The sequence below is a fragment of the Topomyia yanbarensis genome, chromosome 3 (genome assembly GCF_030247195.1).
Source record: "Topomyia yanbarensis strain Yona2022 chromosome 3, ASM3024719v1, whole genome shotgun sequence".
NCBI lineage: Eukaryota > Metazoa > Arthropoda > Insecta > Diptera > Culicidae > Topomyia > Topomyia yanbarensis.
The window spans coordinates 377,896,550-377,917,737 of record NC_080672.1 but is presented as its reverse complement, the minus strand read 5'-3'; the positions used below and the strand labels follow the sequence as shown (position 1 = coordinate 377,917,737).

Sequence of the window (21,188 nt, the reverse complement as noted above, 5' to 3'; positions counted from 1 at the left end):
TAGGAGAATAACAAATAATAGTGATGTAGTGCGTATTATACAATGCTAGTCGTCATCGAACAATAGTTAATACAAACCAAAAATAAATGAATGAAAAAAAACATATGGTGGTGTTTTGGAAGCAAGGTAAGGCCTTGGAAGGGGATCCCTATTCAAAAATTAATTTGTACAAGAACTTTAACCCATACAGTGCAAGAATTCCACATATTTTTGGATGATACCCTGAACAGGTCGTTAGGCTCTTAAATCTTACGATGTTTATTAGGAATGGTATCACATTTTATCGGGCAATCCATATGGCAATGCACAGTGGCCTAGAATAAACGTTTGGCAGGAATTTAAATTTTTTGCTGAAACTCAACAACTTAGCCAAATTATACACCCAAAACTCGGCCGTAATACCTTTACGGTAATAAGAAAAAAATGCTCTAATAGCAAGACGTTTCATGCTAAAACGGTCACAACAAAAAAATCCTCAAACGGCAATACCAGCACATTCAAAACTTTTCTGCGTCGCACTCATGTTTCATCAATTCTTATTCAATAAATATTATCGCGTCGGATTGTCTGGAAGTGTGTAGCACTTCGCTTGTCATTGTATTGCGCATCAAGTGAAGTGAACACTATGAGGACAAAGACGAGGTTCGATTTTCTCTACACGACACATTCCGTATTTGAAGATCGGCTCACATACGGCTAGCTTCAAAGCAGACAGAAAAAAACGACTCGGAATAGTGGTGGGGTATTTCGGCTGGTGTTAAATTGAAATTTCTTTTCTATCACGGACGTTAACAGCAAGGTAGCGACTGCACAAAACATGAACAGTCCTTCCCGACATGTTCGGGAAGCAAGACCTGTGGTTTGGATCCACGTATCTGAACCGAGGGTCCGGATCCAGACACTTGTCTGGATCTAAGCACCAGGTCTGGGTCTGGTTCAGGTCCGGACTTGGTAAGGGGAAAAGGGGATGGGCTAGATCCGGGTACTGGTCCGGATTCGGGTACTGGTCCGGATCCGGGAACTGGTTCGGATCTGGGCACTGGTCTGGATGCGGTAGGTTCGGATCCGGCAGCTAGGCCGGATCCGGAAACCGCCTAAACTTTTTATTCCACTATCTAACCTACCCAGTAAAAAATCCGTAATTCTGGCTGATTTCTGCCAATATTGGGGCAGATTCCAGCCTGAATTTGGTCAGAGATCCGCCAGGATTCCGGGTGGTTTGACTCGGTACTAATACTATCATAGAAATCGACCGAATTAACCTACATCCGAACAGAGCCGAGGTTGACACATACTGAAAAAGTGTTTGATTGTGTGATGCACATACATGAACAGCAACTGAAATTCGTCATTCCACCGTTTACTACCTTTGCGGGAATATGAGTTTAATACCGTAATGCGCCATTGCGTGGTCTGTTACCGAAAAGACAATAGAATCTTACCCAAAAGTAATAAAAACATACCCGTCGGGTAGTGGGTGTAGCTGTCGAAACGATTCAACTATCAGTTTTTAGCGACAAGGTCACCATGCGCCTTAAAAAAGGACATTTGTGGTTTTTGGGTGCATAGTGAAAACAGTTAAATCTTCTTTTTAATTTCCTATGGGAAATTGTTTATATGTTGCGGATCGAGAAATTTTCACCATTTTTTTCTATGCTAGAGAGCAAAATTTTGCTAAACAAGCATTTCATAATAAGGTTGTGCATATTAATTATGTAGAATAATTTTTATAATCAATGGAAATAAAGACTTTGCCCCAAAAAACTTTTTTCATCGATATCTCGCAAATCGCTCAACTGAAAAATATGGGATTAGTGAAACTCAGTGCTTTATAACTGTCTTCAGTGATTGAAAAGTTTCAAGAATATTTAGCATTTCAACGAACATTTTTTTCCTAAACCTGGACGATTCAGCATCCAGCTTCTATGATCAATTTTGTTTGGTTCAAAACATAAATATAACATCATGTATTGTATTCAATTCGTGTCTTGTATGCATATCATACAATCCTAAGAAACGCAGAGATTTCGAAAATAACGACCTTTTGATTATGAGTGAGAAGATTTTTTAGTTAAAAAATTCATATTGAAAAGCTAATAAAATGTTTACAAAATTCCAAAAAAAATCCTACCTGAGCCACTAGAAATCTATAGCTATACAAACCCTCAAAATTTGAAAGAAATCGATGAAGATTTGTAGCCGTTATTACTTCGCCTGCTTTAATAAACGGCTAATTCCACAATGGTTCTGATCACGAAACCCGTTAGTAAAGTTTTCTATAACCTCAACAATATTGGTATTTTTGGAATGGGGTTGACGAGTAGATGACGGAAATCGATGTATGAAGCCATTTCATAATTTAAGGTCGCGTCTTCCGACTCAGCAATTGTAATCGAGTTATTGAGAAAAGCGTTGAATCATAATTCGCCATTTTGAATTTTCGAATGGCGTCAAATGTCAATTTACGTCATCCACTCACCGAGTTCGTTCCAAAAATATTTATGAAGTCAGGGTTATCATGAATCGGAAGACAGTTTCTTGAATTTTAAAATGGCGCCGTACCAAAAAGTGACTGAAAAATGAGTTAGAAAACGGTGACTAATTTTCGTTCAAACCCAGATTTGCTTCGCAAATGAAGGCGATACGTTGGACATTAGACGCAATTCTTTTTTCTGGAAATTTGTGTCCAGAGATCCATCTCTGAACTATATAACAAATTGGATGCTCCAGTTTCCTGAAAACTAAGTAAGTTCCTTTCTATAAAGTTCGAAACTCCGATAAACAACTTAAATGACACCGTAATTAAAAGAAGATCGAAAAAGATAATGTGAAAAATAGAATGGAAACAACGGTACCCTGTAAAAAAAATGCGGACGAACATGGTCAGGCGATTTAAAAAGTTTGACGTTTGACTCAACTCGCCTGTGCTAATTGCCCCTAGGAACAAATGCAATTTGTGAATGCGACAAAGGCAATTTTAATACTTAGACAAATTTTCTGGCGGCTGAAATGGACTTAGTTGTTTTTTGCGTTTTTCAAACATGGCGGTTCATGTTTGGCTTAAGCTTAAAATTGTTTTTGAACAATTGGTGTGTTCTCACTTGTATTTTGCTTGTCTAGTGCACTTAATTTGGCCAACGAATGTAGGATATCGTGGAATCGCGTGTAAGTATAGTAGAACAAGATCTCTGACCTAAAGTCTTAATGAACGTCAGATTGTGGTAAGTTTTTGTATGCAATACCAATTTCACCTTTGATTCTTCCTATAAGTTGGTGGTAGTTACCTACTATACTGGTAAGTATATGTGAGTAGATAATGAATCCGAAAATAAATATTATTTTTAATTTTCATATTAGGCAATTAAGGACGATTAAATGGCGCGTTCCGTGGGCGATTTGGGGGCGATTTAAGGGCGGGTTGGGCGGCAAAAAAATGACGGCGGCAAATCGCCCAAATGTTGCATTTGAAATAGCCCCCTAATTGCCAGCAATTTGATGGCAAATTGAAAGGCAATTAGCGCATCCGAGTTGGCAAATAGCCCCCCGTTAACCAGCAACTTGCCCTTTTTGACTGGGTAAGTTCATAATTTGCCACTTCTTCAGATGATAGTAAATTGACCGTTAAATATTAGGAATAGAAACACATTTAAGGACTTTTTGAAAATTCATCATATTCCATCTGTTCTTTTACATCACTTAACTAATTTTTTTTAAATTTTGTTGATAAAAATCATTTTTTTATTTTTATTTTATGAATTTATTTATTTTATTTTTTTATTCATCTTAAATCAGTTTATTCATTTCATCCATTTAATTAATTTAATTATTTGCCCATTTATTCCATTTAGACATTTTATTCATTTCATTCCTTATTTTCAATATATCAGTGGTTTTCATTTTGTACATTTTGTTCGATTATATCTGGGTTATGCATATTTTATTAAATTTATTGATTAAGCAAATTTAATTTATTTTGGTAATTTTATCATCAAATCAAAATCTGTTTCATTTACTCTTTATTTAATTATTTTCTGTCTTTTTTGGTTTTATTCACGTCATCCATTTATTTCTTTTTATTTATTTTATTAATTTTATTCTATTTATTCGTTTTGTTTCATTTTAACCATTTAATTGGCTTGATTTTTTTTCATTTAATTCTTCAATTCGATTGCTCATTTTTTCAATCGTTGGATTTCATAATATAAATTTTTTTATCATTTTTTGCATTTCATCAGTTTTAATCATTTTAGTTCTTTTTATATTGTTCATTTAATTCATTTTATTCGCAGAATTTTTTATTTGTTCTATTTATTTTATAAATCTGCTTCGAAGAGCCACCGGTCCAAATACGATAACTGACAACGGTGTTCACCCCATCTCTACCCAACTACCCTCATACAAAAATATCGACATGCGACTCGGTGGCGAAGCATTTTGTAGAACGTCTCTGAAAAAACACGATTTGCGGTGTTAACTGCCATTCAAAAACTATACTAAACCTTCCGGCAGTCGCGCTAGTGCACTAAGTGCACGCGGCTCTGAAAATCTAGCGAAATCGTCTTAGGGCACCAGCGGATGCTCGTTCAGTGGGCCATATGTGCGACTTCCGCGACTTTTGCATACACATTCCATGTAAAAAATACCTAACCCCAACATTGAGTTTTCGAGATAATTTTTCGATTAGGAGTTTTTTGCTCATAAAATTGTGGAATTTTTCTTGAAAGATGACAATTATTGCTTCAAATGAGTTAAAAGCACACTTAATTAAAAAAAAATATCTCAAAAACTCAACGTAAGAGTTAAGTATTTTTTACATAGAATGTGCATGCAAAATTCGAAAAAAAATCGGTTAAGTAACTTACAGTTAAGTCGTTTAGTAGTTAACACCGCAAATCGTATTTTTTCAGAAACGTTCTACAAAATGGTTCGTCATCGAGTCGCTTGTCGTTATTTTTGCATAGAAAAATTACAGAATGTTACTGAAATGATACATTATAATGTACAAAAGTTTTGATCAACTCGCTTCACCCAAACTTAAAAAAAATCGCGAAAAAACGTGTATTTTTTCACGCTGAAACTCCTACATCTCTCTTAAAAAACTACAAAAAATCGAAAAAAAATTCCATAATTCTTTTTTTCCTCCATGTTTTCTATATATTTATCTTTTTGCCAGTTTTCTTGCTTTTAATGCTTCCCATTTCCTTCTATTTGCCGCATAGTTTCTCCTTGTTGCATTTTGTGTATTTTGTTTCGTGTTTTCTGATTTTAATAATTTTTTTACTGTTTCTGTCATTTTACTCGTTTCTGTTTATTCTGTTTGTTTTATTTATTCCATGTTGTTTTGCTTTTGACTTCTTTCTTTGAAATTCCACTTTTCCATTATCTTGAATTCTGCATTTTTCTTTTGCGGTTTTTTTCTATTCGTCATTTTTCTATTTTATTGTTCTTTGTCGTTTTATTAAGAATTTACAATTTGTTTGTGTTCTTCATTTTTTCTATCCCTAATTATCTGAATTTCGAATAATGATTCGTTTATATTTTGTCAGTTTTTTAATTTATTTTACATTACATTTACATTTATTTCAATTTTTCACTTATTTGTTCAATTTTCTTTCATTTAACACGTTCTTAGTTTTTTCGTTCATTTTCGCAAATTGCTTAATTTTTCATGCTTCCTTTATTCCATTTAAACCACCATGCAGAGTTTTTTATTTAATCCATTCCTTGTAAATTCCTTCATTTTTTTTTTGTTGTTTCATTTTTCTCAATATTTCATAAATTTAAATTTTCAACTTCCACAATTTAAACTCCTTAATTCTCCAGTTTTCCATTGTTTTCTTAATCTTGATACATCACAAAGTTTACCCATTTTATGTACTTTGACTTTTGATTACTATATTACAGATGATTTACATTTTTGATTGTTTTATTTAGGGGAACCCGGGCCTATTTGGACCTAACTAGACAAATCGCTATTTTAGGTGGATAAATGTGAAATAATTAATAGGTCAAAGGTCCCAATTGTTAGTTTAAAAACTCAGCTACATTTGGGAGTCATAAAAAATCATTTGCACCACTCTTTGGCAGCGTTAGGCGACAATTTGCAAAATGCTACGTTTTCCATCCTTATACAATGTAGGGGTGATACGGGACAAATCAGACAGCTATTTTTTACCATAAAATTATTTATTGGAGAAACTCCTCAACCCTCTGCTGCCCAACCACGCCTTTTGGCGGGTTACGGGAGAATCGCTATAGAATGTTCACAAAACGATTGTATGTTGTCACCACTATGAAAATCTTTTCACAACATTCCCATTAATCGTTCAAATACAACGTTAAAAATTGAAAATATGAGGAAAACGAGAAAAAAATATTTTGTGTATGGCAGCGCAATTTAACTAAAAAATGTTTATGGTTTTTAAACTTTTGGAAAAATAAAAAAAAATTAAGTTGCTTGCTTGTAATACTCTCTATGCACAGCAATTATGTTGAGAACGATGCGTAAATAAAAGTTATTAGCAATAAAATCTTGACTCGTAAAATGGCCATGTTGGACATTTTTGAGGGTTAAATGAAAATTCTCATGACAAAAACAATCTACAATAGCTTTTTTAAGCAAAATAAAAATTTGGGCAGCAGAGGATTAAGAAGCAAAAAAAAATCGCCTTCTAAAGAATTTATCTAGGTTATCACAGATTGGCGCATCATGTATTTTCTTTGCTGTGGTGTGTGCAATCATGTGCGCAGCCGCAAGTCGCAAGCCGCTCAACGATGGTTGAAGGAGTAGAGGGCCCGAATAGCCGAGCGTCTTGAAAATATGTGTGTTTTCATCCAATCAAAAATTATTCCATAAAATAGGAGCCCTAAGCTTTCCAAAACACTTACCTGTTATTTATTTTACTTTCATTTGTTACTTCGCAGTTTTATCATTATAATGATTCTTAGTTTGGGGATGGCGAAAAAATGAAGCACGTTGTATCTCCTTTCTAAAAATAACTGTAGAATGAGATTCATCTGTCAAAATTAATATTTCAGAATGGCGCTTGTACGATTATGTATGATCAGGGCCACCGAGAAGAGGGGTGGGACCGGGTGTTTCCCCCCGGGCCCGGAGTTCTGAAGGGGGCCCGGATTTTTACCAGAAACTAAAATATCGACAAATACTTTTTCGTCAAAAAATCATTTGAGAATGCAATTAAAAATTCAATATTTTTATGTGACTAGAATAGCGAAAATTCTAAACTACTGTATCATCGGTTTGCAGGCCCCAATCGATAAGGAGGGTCTCTTTCGGTATTGGCCAATTTATTTATAAAGTGTTTTCACCACCATTTGGGTTCAGATTAACTAGAATAGCGAAAATTCTAAACTACTGTATCATCGGTTTGCAGGCCCCAATCGATAAGGAGGGTCTCTTTCGGTATTGGCCAATTTATTTATAAAGTGTTTTCACCACCATTTGGGTTCAGATTAACTTTACCCCACAGGACCTTCGCTTTAATGGATCAACGGATTACATTCTTGTTTTTAACGATGAACATAGTTCACTATTTTCGATTGACCGAATTTTTCAGTTTTATACATGCTTTATATTAATGGTAATATTCGTAGTTGTTTTTTATTTTTGATTTTGTTATATAATGTTTGACTACCTTATTCGTTGCCATTTGTTTGTCTAATTTCCTGTTTTTTTTATTGATTTTTTATGGGTTCTGATTTGGTTTTTCTCGATTATACAGGTTTTAACAATTTACTTTAGTTTGTTAATTTGGTTGAATTTGTTATGTTTAGGTTTCAATTTTTTTTCTTTTTCCGTTGGTCTTTGTTTAGATAATATTTTTAATTTTTGTAACTACATTTATAATCCTTCAATTTCTTAACTTTTACGAATACTATTGACAAAAAAGGCTCCTTTCAAAGTCACCAAAACTTTCGAAAAGGTCTTTAAAATAGTTCAAAGTATTAATAGCCCTATGTTTTTCCGTCATTGACACTACACACCACTTGAGCAAAAAACTAGTACATAACTATAAAATTTCAGTGTAATATACTCTAATACTCAAGTGGATTTCAAACTTTGACTTTTTGATATTCGGGCAATAGTCAGTGATGGGGGCCCGAACGTTAGATCCCCTGGGCCCGCATTTTCTCTCTACGGTCCTGTGTACGGCAGTCAGAAAACCTTACGAGTTTCTGAGGAATCAAGCGGGTCTAAATTACCCCCACGGTCTTAATAGTCTCTGGTTCCTCTATTTTTACTTCTTTTGCCGTTTTTCAGTATTTCAATCTACTTTCAGCATTTTCTATTTCTACAATTAATCTGCCGAATTTAATTCATCAATTTATTTTCTAAATTGTTCAATTTGTGTACATTAGTTCTGTTTATTTTTGCTATTTTGCGATATTTCAACCATTCAATTTTTCATTATGTTATTTTATTCCATTTTTTTCTTCCGTTTTGATCATTTCCTTTCATTTTGTTTGCATTAAATAATATTTTATCCTATTTTTTCATTTAACCACTTTTTTAGATTTTTATTTTGTCATTTATGTGTTTTTTCACCATTTCTAAAAGTTTGCTTCACAGTCTTATTTAAATTCGTTGGTTAATCAATATTCTCGATGGAATATGGGTAGTTTTGGAACGGACATGACTAGTAAATGCAGGGCCGGCGGAACACCTTTTTCGGAGTGTTTTATTCTCGTACTGACGAAAGTTTAGCTATGGCGTGTGTATGAGAAAATTAAAAATACCTGGTGTCTATTTGGAAACACCTTTTGTTAACAAGGTTGTATGTCTGACGGCTCAGCGAAAATGTGTTTGTTGAATACAGATACTACAAATGTTCCACAGCTAAGTACCAATTACTCTATTCATTTATATTTCGTTGCACTAATTTTCCGGTCCCTGCTATAAAACCTTCCTTTGGCGAGTACTGAAGCCCGCATGATAGTGTTGACTAATAGGAAGGTAGCGGAGGTCGTTTTGAATATTTCTCCGATGGCAAAAATAATGCAGATACTAATTATATCTAATACAACCGGCCCCTGGATGGTCTACTTCCGGACCAAAGACAAGCCATTTAACATCATCGATATATCGCGTAATCTAACTAAACAACACTCGACCGTGTACGAAAAAGTATTTTGTCTACGTACCCGCCCGGGAAGTAGAGATTCATGGTGTTGTCCCCGAGAAGGGCCTTAATTGCGAAATAGGGAGTGCTCATTCCAGATCACTATGCATCATTCAGTGAAAATTCTGATATGCAAGCAAGTGCGTTCAGCAAAAATCGAGGAGTAAAAGAAAACTTATTTTCCATCAGCTTCATTTCAAGCCTTTCGCCGGATATATTCTTTTAAAATTTGTTCTTTTGAACGGGGATCGTCTATTTGTTCGCCATTTTGTACTGCGGGGCATGGGCTGCAGTCGTTGCAAACGAGCCCATTGTAGAAATAAAGCACGGTGTGGAAAATGTCACTTGTTAACCCATTCATGCCCATGTTGTTTGTGGACAACAACGTTTTAAAACAGCTATAACTTTTGATTGAGGCAAGATTTGCTCACAAAAACAAGTAAGGCTAATAAATGCGACTATTGTCTTTCATTTGTGTACTAACAGTTACAAGGACCAGCTCTAGAACTGAAGTTATTGCAGTTAGCCTGATTGCATTCCATAGGAGCAGTGCTGCCAGGGACAGTTTGCGTTGACGACAAAAAATGAATTTTTCATATATCTTCGTTTTGTTGCAATATTTCTGAAAAATGACAAAACTTATCAATTTAGAGTGCCTTTGGCTACGTTTTCCACACAAGTGGACTATTGTAAATATTCTAGGAGAATTGTATTGAGCATTGGAAGGTAAAAATTGAGCAGCTTCTAGCACTGCGAGGGAAGCACCTATCTTTATGAAAAATGGCCTTTCGTGTTTCTTGACCACACCGTTTTCAAGGAAAAATAGTTTTAAAATCCTACATGCACTCGAAAAAAGTTGGGCATGAAAGGGTTAAATCCGAATCATGGGGTTGTCTTCATTCTGATAACCGATTTATCTTACTGTGTGATATTCGCGACAATTTCAATATGATTATCTTGAATACAGTGGAAATGAAACGAATGCCTACCAGCGCGGCCAAGAACGTTAGATTTATCGTTGTACTCTACCTCATTAGTGTGCTCATTGATCGAAAGAGCAACGCGTGCACTATATCCGAAACAATCGAATCAAAATAAGAAATTTCTCTGGTGTAAGTGTCCAACGTTTTGACTGGCTGGTTTCTCTACACTGCGATTAAAGGTCATGGACGGTTTCCCATTCCGTTATTGTCAGAGAGTGCTCAGAATTATATGCGAAAAGGTCCTATGAAGACTTTTTGAACGTCGGATCGCCCAAATTTTTTCGAATACTCGCGACCTTAGAAACGCAAATAAAAAACTTGATGAAAACTGAAAAACGTAGTTATTGGCACCGGTTCGTCAACGGATTAACGAGAGAAACAATATTTCGTCTGGCAGCTGGGCCCTATGCTGTTTACTCGATTCGGCCTTTGATCGGAATACATGGAACTAAGAATCCTTTATCGGCAACAACAGCATTCCACGTAGATTCACATTCAAATGATAGACGTTTCGCGATCAAAATATTAAAATGCAAATAAACGTATATTTGTTCTTCAAATACACAAATTTATCTGACAGCAAAGATACTCGCGCTAAGCTTTCTCCCACAAAACTTATGGTTTTATACGACCATGTCCACATCGTTACAGTTCCAAGTAGGCGCTTCGATCGATGAAGCATGGAAAGCATTCCTTATTTTCCTGGAGAAAATATGGACGTTCCTAGATTCTTTATGTTCAAATCGTTCCTGATTGCCTGATACAAATATTAGTTTGAGTTCTTTCGCATTGTTCTATTCCGGGTAATGAGAAAAGCGGCACTTAGATTATAATGGTAATGAGAAGGCGGACACTTAGGTATTAGAAGGTAATATTTCTGAAAGATCGCACAGCTTTAACGAATTTTTCAGTGTTTCTTGTCAGAGGACGCTCGAAAATTGGCAAATTTCGTGGGATACTGGAAGTTTAGGAATCCCAAAGGCATCAACCAATCTTGGTTAAAAAGTAAGGATGAAGGTCGTAACTTCCTTCGACTGTCAATCATTATACGTTGAATGCGCATCTCCGGCATATTGGGGTGGTGGAGAGTGTTATCTGCGCTTGCGATGACAGCTATCGCGACATTAAACATGTTGTCGGATCGTTCGCCTAGTGTTCTACACACCAAAAAATCTGAATTTTACCGTTGAGGTATTTCCAAACTTGCCACAATTTAACAAACCGTGATTCACGAGATGACGAAGTATAACCGTGTTTTGTTTAATTTTGTAATTTCCATGTGCAGTTCCATAAAATTACACTCCTTCACATTTAAAAAAAGTCAAATGTGGAGTAAAATTACGTGGTTCGCAAAATTCAACAGCACGTAAAATTAAAATCAAACGTAAAGCTATGTAATTTTTGATGGTATATGTCATGGTCAGGAGCCGTAGATTTACACGATTTTTTCTATGTGTGTAGCGCCAGATCTCCGGTAAACGAATTCGTTCGACCTGGTTCTAGTCCGAGATGTGCTGGCTATCCTCCAAATTTATTTATATCTTCTTTTTTGGTTGACTTGCTAAACAGCTACCTGCAAATGTAATCCCAAGAGTTCCCAGCGGATCCAAGGAGGCCAGTCGGCGATCCGGTTCATGCTGTCCTGATAGTGATCTTCCGTTTGCTACAAAGCTACAAGTTTAATTTCTTTTTATCACTGTTATTTTTGTCCGCCCTCTCCTCGCTTTCTCTGCTACTGATGTTGGAATCAACAATCTTTTGCATTCCTTATAAAAAATATTCTGATTGTCTAGTTATTGTTTCTCCTTGTTCCAATTTTTAATCAAGTGATTGTTCATGTTAAAACATTACAAATTGCATATATATTGTCCTTAAAATATTTCTAACTGCATCCCATAGTCTGAATAAAATTGCATTAATATTATGTCTTGTTATAAGATGTGTCAAAATGTATTCCCATGAGTATAAATATAAAAAATAATTCCAAATTTCAAACAAATCCTAATTATTATCCCATATTCTAAAAAAAACTGTAAACCAAAGAAATTTGTATCTGAATAAAAATATGCAAATGTTTTACATCTAGAATTTCCAACGCAAATTCGTACGCAAGAAACATACGTGGTTAATCTTAGGTTTTGGCTTTCGAGTGGGTAATTCCCCCCTCTGTAATTTTCGAGTGGAAAGTATTACCACAGAGAACAGACGTATAAGCTAGAACAGACTATCCCGAAAAATGTGTGTAAACATTTAAATGAAAACCCGTTGAAAATCACCATCGCACACAGGTTTGCATGCGTGAACCACCGTTGTATCAAAGTTTGCGTACAAGTACCGTATAGCGATCGCTGGCTGATCGAAGCGCCAGCCAGTGGCAAGTTTATACTTGCTGTTGTCATTTCAAAGCGACAGTTTTATTTCTTACACAAGTTGAAAACTTTACTTGTATGTCAGTTCTCCATACTACCCACGCATTCCGCCGGCCCTGAGTAGATGGTGAAAAGTGACTGGACTGGAAGCTTTTTGAAATCCAAGATGGCGACTTCCGGCTGAGCTATATTCTCGATAACCACAACAATATGGATGTTTTCGGAACGGATTTGACAAATAGATGATGAAAATGGATGTTTTTGCAATCTCAGATGGCGACTTTCGATCAAGCAATATTCTCGATAATCCTAACAATATCGATATTTTTAGAACGGGCTTGACAGACATCGATATCCGTCGTGTACTAGTGAATCCGATTCCGAAAATACCCATATTGCTGAAGTTATAGAGATTACAAAATGGCTCATCGATATTAGTTATGCGTTAACCCCATTCCGAAAATACTCGACTTTTATTAGTAACATTTAGCTAATAATATGTTAAATTGTATACAACTCCATGCTGTACTGTACGTATTCAAACTTCGTTATTTCGAATTAAGCTCGTAAAAAAGTTACGTAAATCGATTATTACGTAAAAAAGTGTTCGTTAATGGAGGTTACAGTGTATGTGAAATTATATTTTATATTAAAACTATTCCATATCCATTGTTTGATATTTTAGCCTTTTGATAATTTTTGAAATAAATTTTTTAATAATATTGTAGCGATATATAAATGAAGAATTGATCAAATATTTTGAAACAAGCTTCTCCCACAAAACGGAAGAAAAAGTCAGCTTGAATGGGAAACAAATTAGACTCTGTATTTTCAGAGGCTTTTAATATTTTAGAGACTGTTGCACTTTGAACGTCTTGGTCGAATATGTTCATGTTCTTTGACAAATTCTAAATGAAGCCAACTTCAGATCCAACCCATGCAAAAAACCTTCTTTAATTTTATTTTTATAAATAATAGTAGAGAGTTATTCCTTCCAATGGATATCGAGATTAAACTTATTAATGTTCGAATCATCTGTAGTGGTTAGCTAGCCCTCATGTTGGATCCCCGGGCCCGTATTTGCTCTCGGTACTGATACTTAATTACTCTGCCTTAACTCGACTCCTACCAACAGAAGACACATTAGTTCGTATGATTTTAATCCTGTTCCTAATGACCTCTTCTAGCTTTCCTTATAGTTCAAAGCTTGGCTCTCACTTGAGTTCTATGGCTCTAAACTTTTAATTAGTTTCCCCACTTAGTAATCTCAAGCTAATTAAATGTCGTCAAAGAAAGATAAAGGGGAATTTGAATCAATAATTGTTGAAATAAAAAGTTAATAAAAGCCATCAGATAATGAAATGAATACAGGGTTGAGATGAATCAGGGAGCGTCTATCCTACTTGAAATTTTACAAAAAATGCCTCAAAATATCCTTTTCTAAATAAAGTGTTTAATTCTTCTAACTTATCCTCAAATATTCGGTATTAACCAATATATTAGCACAGTCCCACCTAGCTCAAGGATAAAATAGGATATGTTTGCGGAAAAATACAACAACAGTTGAAATCAATAGATTGCTTTGTCAAACAGTGCCTTCATTATATATTAAAAGTTCCGTGGCGAGGGTACATTTATTCACATCCATCTGTCTCATCCAGCAGAATCAATTCTATCCGGTGTTAGTCAGTTTACAGGAAAACCGAGTTGTAGGCAGCATATGGGTACGGGTAGCTGGCATAGGCGCTGGGGTATGCAGCAGTTAGCGGAGCCGAAGCAGCGGTGTAGGCAGCGGCAACGGGTGCAGTGTAAGCGGCAGCGTACGGCGATGCCAGCGGTGAAGCTACCAGCGGTGAAGAGTAGGCCAGGGGGAACTGAGGCTTAGCACAGACGCAGGCAATGGCCAAGGCGCAAAAGAAGATCTGTTGACGATTAAAAATTAATGAAAGAATTAATGAACTTGACGGCTTGCCCAACTATCAGGAACTTACAATTTTGGCAAACATCTTGACTAGTGATTGATAATTGTTCGGAAGTTGAACTGTGCTTTGTTTGAATCCAGCCGTTGCTATTTATACTCTTCTAGATGCACCACCCTTGGTAATTCTTGTGGTTAATGAGAATTCAAAATTCTGGCAACGATCCGAATTATCGGTAAGAATCGAAAAATATAAATCCACACGCTCAACCGGTGATTGACAGCCGACAAGGCTGCATGGCCCATCCACATTTCAAAACAAGCAGGGACGACCTCGTCAAGGTCAATTCGTGCCGCTACGGCGTGGGCGGTTATGCAACCGGCATTTGTTGACAATCAATTGAGACCGAAATTAGCATACAACCAAGACACAGTTACACGACCAGACTAAATTGTGCGTGGTCTTTTACACCTGGTAGGTACTCATATAGTATTTCGTTTCGGGAAAGGTACGACGACGCGTGCATTAGCAGGTGTTTTGATGCATTACGGTTACGTTAGGGGTGATCAAAAATGTTTTATTGGACTATTCAATACATTATAAGTTCCTTGTAAATTCTTGCATAAAAAGCCTGCCGAAGTAGTAGAGTGCGATCGGGGAGACTGCACACATCCAGGTAACATCGGTAATAACCATCCGGCACGACAGGAGGGAAAGCCGATGCATCCAACGCCAAGTTTTTGACCCAATAAGATCCTTTGGGGTAAGGACATAATCCTTTCCGAGGCACTTGTGGGAAATTCGATTTGTTCAAATAGGTATACTGATTAGAGTTCGTCGCGGTTGCGGTAATTACCGCAACCGCGCGGTATTTACCGCACCCGCACCGCAAAATCTGCGGTGCGGTGAGGCACTTTTTCCCGCAGATGCGGTGCGGGAAAGAGCTTTTACCGCGCGGTTTTACCGCTACCGCACCGCAAAATAAAAAATAGATGAAGTGATAATTTTGATTATTCTAAATTGATAAACAGACTGCTATTACGAAAGAAAATCTAGCTGTGTCCGAAATATTTTGACGCTATTATTTTTACGACATATTTTTGACTAGTTATTTTATACTTCTAAGAAAAACTTCACACACTAACCATTTCAAATGCGTAAAATGCAAGATCCAAATAGAGACAAAATTATTAGATCATTTTAAAACAATAAATTTGTACTCTTAAATCCACTTTAAAAGTGCATCACTTCTCTCGATTTCTGTTGGAAATCGTGGAATTATGAATCGTTTTCGATATCAATTTTTCAACTGAGAATTTTGACTAATTTAAATTATGAACTAATTATGCTAGGACACAACCCAAGGAATATAATTATCTTTATCAAACCAAACGAAAAAAGGATACAAATGTATGAAAGCGTTCAAAATAAGAAGAGGTCCAAATTGAAATGATTATTATATCATTCGTTCATCAACATCCTATTTATATCTTCTTTGATTGCTGTGTAAATTCAATGTGAATTTTTCTGCAGTCAATTTTATTGGACTCTTTCTCAAAAAGTATGCTACATAACTTTTTTTCGCGTACTTCCTTTCAAATTTACTATAATTTTCTACCAAATTAAGTCCTAATATTTTTCAGTTAAGACTATTTTGTAACTTTTTTGCCAATTGCCACATAGTTTGACTCCCGTTCACTTGAAGAAGTTGAAGGTTGAAGTTTTTGCCATTGTCTCTTTAGGAAAATATTAGAGGAAAATACATTAAATGCTAGAACTTACGAACTAGCCTTTAGAAAATTACACTTCATACATTTTTAATGGGAGCAATCTTAGTTTTTGAATGAGAATACATCTGTTTCTGTGTTCGGAAGTTAGAGTTTTGGGATATTTTGTCCGTAAAACCCCATATTTTTAAAAATCATTTCTGCTGTATGCTGCAAATCATACATTTTTTGCAGTTTTTCCAATGTTCAATAATTCTGTACCGGCTGAGACCGGACTCCTGATTAGATGTAATGTATAGAGTAATTTTTTTCGTTAAATATGGCGTCGTTCTTGTTGATGAAATACAATATGTTATTATTTCACTGTATTGGAATATATGCGCTACTATATAGAAGTACTGGTATTTCTACTTTAATTTTTTTGGTGAAATTCCCTTAAGAATGATAGGTGGTTTTTACTACGTAAATGCGAAAATCATCCATTTCATTTTCATATGTCAAAAACATTTAAAATATGAAAATTTTAAGAAAAAAATATGCAACTTCATTTCTTATTACATTTTTATTTCACTTTTTTTAAATTAAGTGAAGGATTGCTAAAATAAAAGTTTTCCTATTACTGCAGTAGAACGTTTTTGAATGTACGGAATTTTATCAATAGAAATTCAAAAGTTGATTTTTTTTAGAAACATTGCATTCTGAGGAGTCTCTTAAAGTTAAATTTCGTGTGAATAAGAATATTATGTATGGTTACACAAATGAACAATTTTTCAACACTATTTATAAAAATATAAAAATTTTACCGCATTTACCGCATTACCGCGCGGTGCGGTGCGGTAAATAAAGTGCGGTTGCGGTAAGCGGTGCGGTTTTATTATTTTTTTTGCGGTTGCGGTGCGGACAATCCATTTACCGCCCACATCCGCACCGCGACGAACCCTAATACTGATAATCATATGCGTACGTTTTGATGAACTGGCAGATCGGCATTCGAGCAAGCTTCATGGGAATTGTATTGTACTGGTTGTTTCCGAGGGCACTTACAGCGCAAGTTACTCCTATCTGTCATAATGCTTTATTTAAAGGGTGTTTAGAAATGATTTAAGCTCGAATCACCTCATAGTTATCATCCAAATCCACTGCCAAGTCGTAGGATCCATTGATGACCGGGGTTGTTCGGTTGTACTTCGTGATTCGCATCTTGGAGAAGTTTCCCAAAACACTGTACTCAACCTCGTAGCGGTCAAATTCGGTGATTATTTTGAACAAAGTCTCTCCAATTTGGAATCCGATCAGCAGCTGTGTGAGTACAAGTAATTGCACCTGTCCGCGCATTGTTGAGCACAGGAGTGATTGAAAGTTCTGTTACTGTTTACATGCCGAGCGGAAGAATGTGCGTGTTTCGAGCAAATAATGAACAAGTCCCGTGTACTGATAGATTAGGCATGATTTTGTGTTGTACTAGTTTGTAACATTAAGAGCAACAGTTGAATTGTGAACAAAATATATTGAAATTGTCAAGTGACAGTTTCTCGATTATAGGTTTATTATAACATCGTGTGATTAATCTACCGTCGCGATTGGAAGATAAACTGATGTTTCGAGTTATTAGTTGGACTGGTATATCAAACCTAACGATATGCAACGTGAGGTCAAGAATCCACCAGCCAGATCGCAGCTCCTAACAATTGTCTTTAGTAATGGAACTGTGAGTCTGGCGGGCTGGTAGGCCCATGGCTTGGTTTTTGCTTCGGGAGGGCCTTTAAAAATTAAAATAATTTCCAAACTAAGACAACAGAAACTAAAATCATTCGTACGGTGAGTCCCGGACCGATAAGACGTTCTTCCCAGTCCGTGCAGTGTGAGGGTGCTTACAGAGTGGCGGCGAGAAGCTGAGTTGGCGCTGATGCTGACATTAGAATGCGAGATGCGAGAAACCTGGTTGCTGCAAACCAACGGAAGGATGACAGAGTGAAAGCTGAGTGGATCGGCGCCGACTGTCTGCTTTTACTATGACAGGTTCCATTTGATATGCTGCGAGGAGGTTTCTCGCATTTCGCATCTTACTGTCAGTACAAGCGCCTGCGCAGCTTCTCGCGGCCATTCTTCAAGCGGCCTTAAGCTTTAAAGCGCAAATCTTGCTGCTTGTATCCTTCGCTGACTTCATCGAACGAGGTTACGGATTTGATCACAGTTCTACTTTGAAGTTTTTTTGTTCAATTTTAATAATAAATTTGAAATGCGATGTGTTTGCATTATGTCAAACTTCAGAAACAGACCACTTTCACGATTTCAATATTATTCGCTTGGATCGACTCTTCGATTGAGAAAATAACACGTTTTGATCCCCAAGAGAACTTGTTATTCTTTCAATCAAATCAACCTCCCCTCGACCGCAGGCATTGATGTTTTCGGTTGCCAAACTACAATTAAAGGTAAGGTACCTTTGCATTGCTTCCATTTACATCCTCCCTAGAACCTCAGTTGGTCACCGACGACTTTGCGAACTCCTCCCCGCACGGAAGCTAGTTTTAGGTGATTTGAACTCACACGGTACGGCATGGGGTTGCCTTCATGGTAATAATGGAACTGCCGCATTGCATGAGTTTTGTGACAACTTTAATATGACCATTTTGAACGTGGGTGAAATTTCATTTAATTTATTTAGTTCAATTATTTTATTTAAATGTTTAATTAATCGAATTTTCTTAATTCATTTGATTTTTTAAATAATTTAATCCATTCACTTCATTTAGTTATTTTAAATCATTTAATTGTTTTTTTTTAAATTTAATTCGTTTAATTAATTTAATTAATTATATCAATTAAATTAATTGAATTAATGTAATTAATTTAAATTAATTAAATTAATTGAATTAATGTAATTATTTTAAATAATTTAATTTATTTCAATTATTTAAATATAATTTAAATAATATAATTAATGTTATTAATTTAAGCAGCTTGATTAAATTAGTTAATTCAATTAATTTAATTAAATTAGTTAATTTATTTGATTTAATTGAATTGATGAATTTAACTCATTTTATTCATATAATTCATTTTATTCACTTTATTCACTTTATTCATTTTATTCGTTTTATTCATTTTATTAGTTGTATTCGTTTTGTTCATTTGAATCATTTCATTGATTTTATTAATATTATTAATTTTACTATTTTATTAATTTTAATTAATTTAATCAATTCAATTAATTTCATTAATCATTCTTTTCATATAATTCATTTTATTCATACTATTCATTTTAATAATTTTATTATTTTTTATTAATTTTATTATTTTATTAATTTAATTAATTTTATTAATTTTATTAATAATGTTAATTTTATTATTTTAATAAATTTAATTAATTTTATTAATCTTTTTTTTGCATATTATTCATTTTATTCATACTATTCATTTTATTAATTTTATCAATTTTATCGATTTTATTAATTTTATTTATTAAATTTTATTAATTTCAATAAATTTTTTAGTTTCATTTTTTTATTTATGTTATAAATTTTATTAATTTCATTAAATTTAGTAATTTTATTGATCTTATTAATTTCAATAATTTTATTTTTTTTATTAATTTTGGTTGCATCGTTATTTTTTTAAAATTTTATTAGCCCATTCATGCTAAAGTTGTTTGTAGACAACAACGTTTTTAAACAGCTAAAACTTTTGATTAAAGCAAAATTTGCTCACAAAAACAAGTAAGGCTAATTAATGTGACTATTGCCCTTCATTTGAGTATTATTCTAGGAGAAATGTATTGAGCATTAGAAGATAAAAATTGAGCAGCTTCTAGCACTGCGAGGAAAGCACCTATCTTATGAAAAAAGGGCTTTTCGTGTTTTTTGACCCCACCGTTTTCAAGGAAAAATAGCTTAGAAACCCTACATGCACTAAAAAAAAGGTGGGCATGAAAGGGTTAATATTATAATTTTTTTTAGTTTTGTTAATTTTATTCATTTTATTATTTTTATTCATTCCATTAATTAATTTTTTTTAATTTTATTGATTTCATTATTTTACTAAATTTTATTATTTTGTTAGTTTCAATAATTTTATTAATTTTCTTACAGCCGATTTCTTCACCCTCCTTTGGCGCTTAAGCCAGGTTTAAACGTACTGGTGAACCAGGTTTAAAAGTTAAGCGAAATTGGATTTTTTTTATTTCATAAATTTTGTTAAATTAATTAATTTTGTGAATTTTATTAAATTTTTCAATTGTATTATTTTTATTTATTTTCTTAATTTGATTCATTTTGTTCATTTTAATCTATTTATTTATTCTTTTCATTTTATTTGTTTCATTCGTTTGATTGATTTTATTCGTTTTTGGCAGTTCACGCAATTTTAAAAGTTTTTTCACTTTATAAATATAATTAATTCTTTTCAGTCATATCTTTAATTTATTTCATCCGATTTGTTAATTTGACTTTGTTTAATTTATTCTATCAATTTTGTAACGCTTTGTGAAATTTCCTAATTTGATTTATTAATTCTATCGCTCACTCATTCTACTCATTTTATGAATTTGATCATTTGTTTCGAAATAGTACGAATACTTTGTTATCAATTTTCTTGGAACGTCGTGCAGAAACGGTAGCTGCCCAGTTGGTTTTGTTTCACTGAATCGTACGCTGCCTTGGAATCCACAAACGGATGGTGGGTCCGATTGTCACATTTTCGAAATTTTTCTAAGATATATCGCGGAGTAAGCATCTGGTCCGTCGTAAATCTTATGTTTTAACAGTGTGAGCTACAATATCTTCACAAAATTGCGAATATTGGAATATTTATTTATTTCGCTTTGAATTGAAATTTACGCAATGAATATAGCATGTTATAATACCAAATTATTCGTATTTATATGATTGACAGGCTTCCAGAACACTGTCTAGAGTTTTTTATTCAATGAACTATAATATCTTAAAAAAAATGTGCATCATACAGAAACCAACCAATTTCTTGTGCATTGCTGATAATTCCCTAGGGAAAGAACTACAATATCTTCACATAATTACATACGATACAGAAA

The 21,188-nt window shown here is 34.5% G+C and overlaps 1 protein-coding gene across 1 annotated transcript; it reads right to left on the bottom strand.

The window, feature by feature from the left end:
- Positions 1-13,000: 13,000 nt before the first annotated feature.
- LOC131691000 (cuticle protein 18.6-like) lies at positions 13,001-14,604 on the bottom strand. The gene is made up of 2 exons (XM_058977121.1): positions 14,484-14,604; positions 13,001-14,414 (listed from the first exon to the last, which is right to left on the bottom strand). The coding sequence occupies exons 1-2, from the start codon at positions 14,496-14,498 to the stop codon at positions 14,184-14,186; spliced, it is 246 nt and encodes an 81-aa protein (XP_058833104.1). The 5' UTR covers positions 14,499-14,604; the 3' UTR covers positions 13,001-14,183.
- Between the last annotated feature and the right edge of the window lie 6,584 nt (positions 14,605-21,188).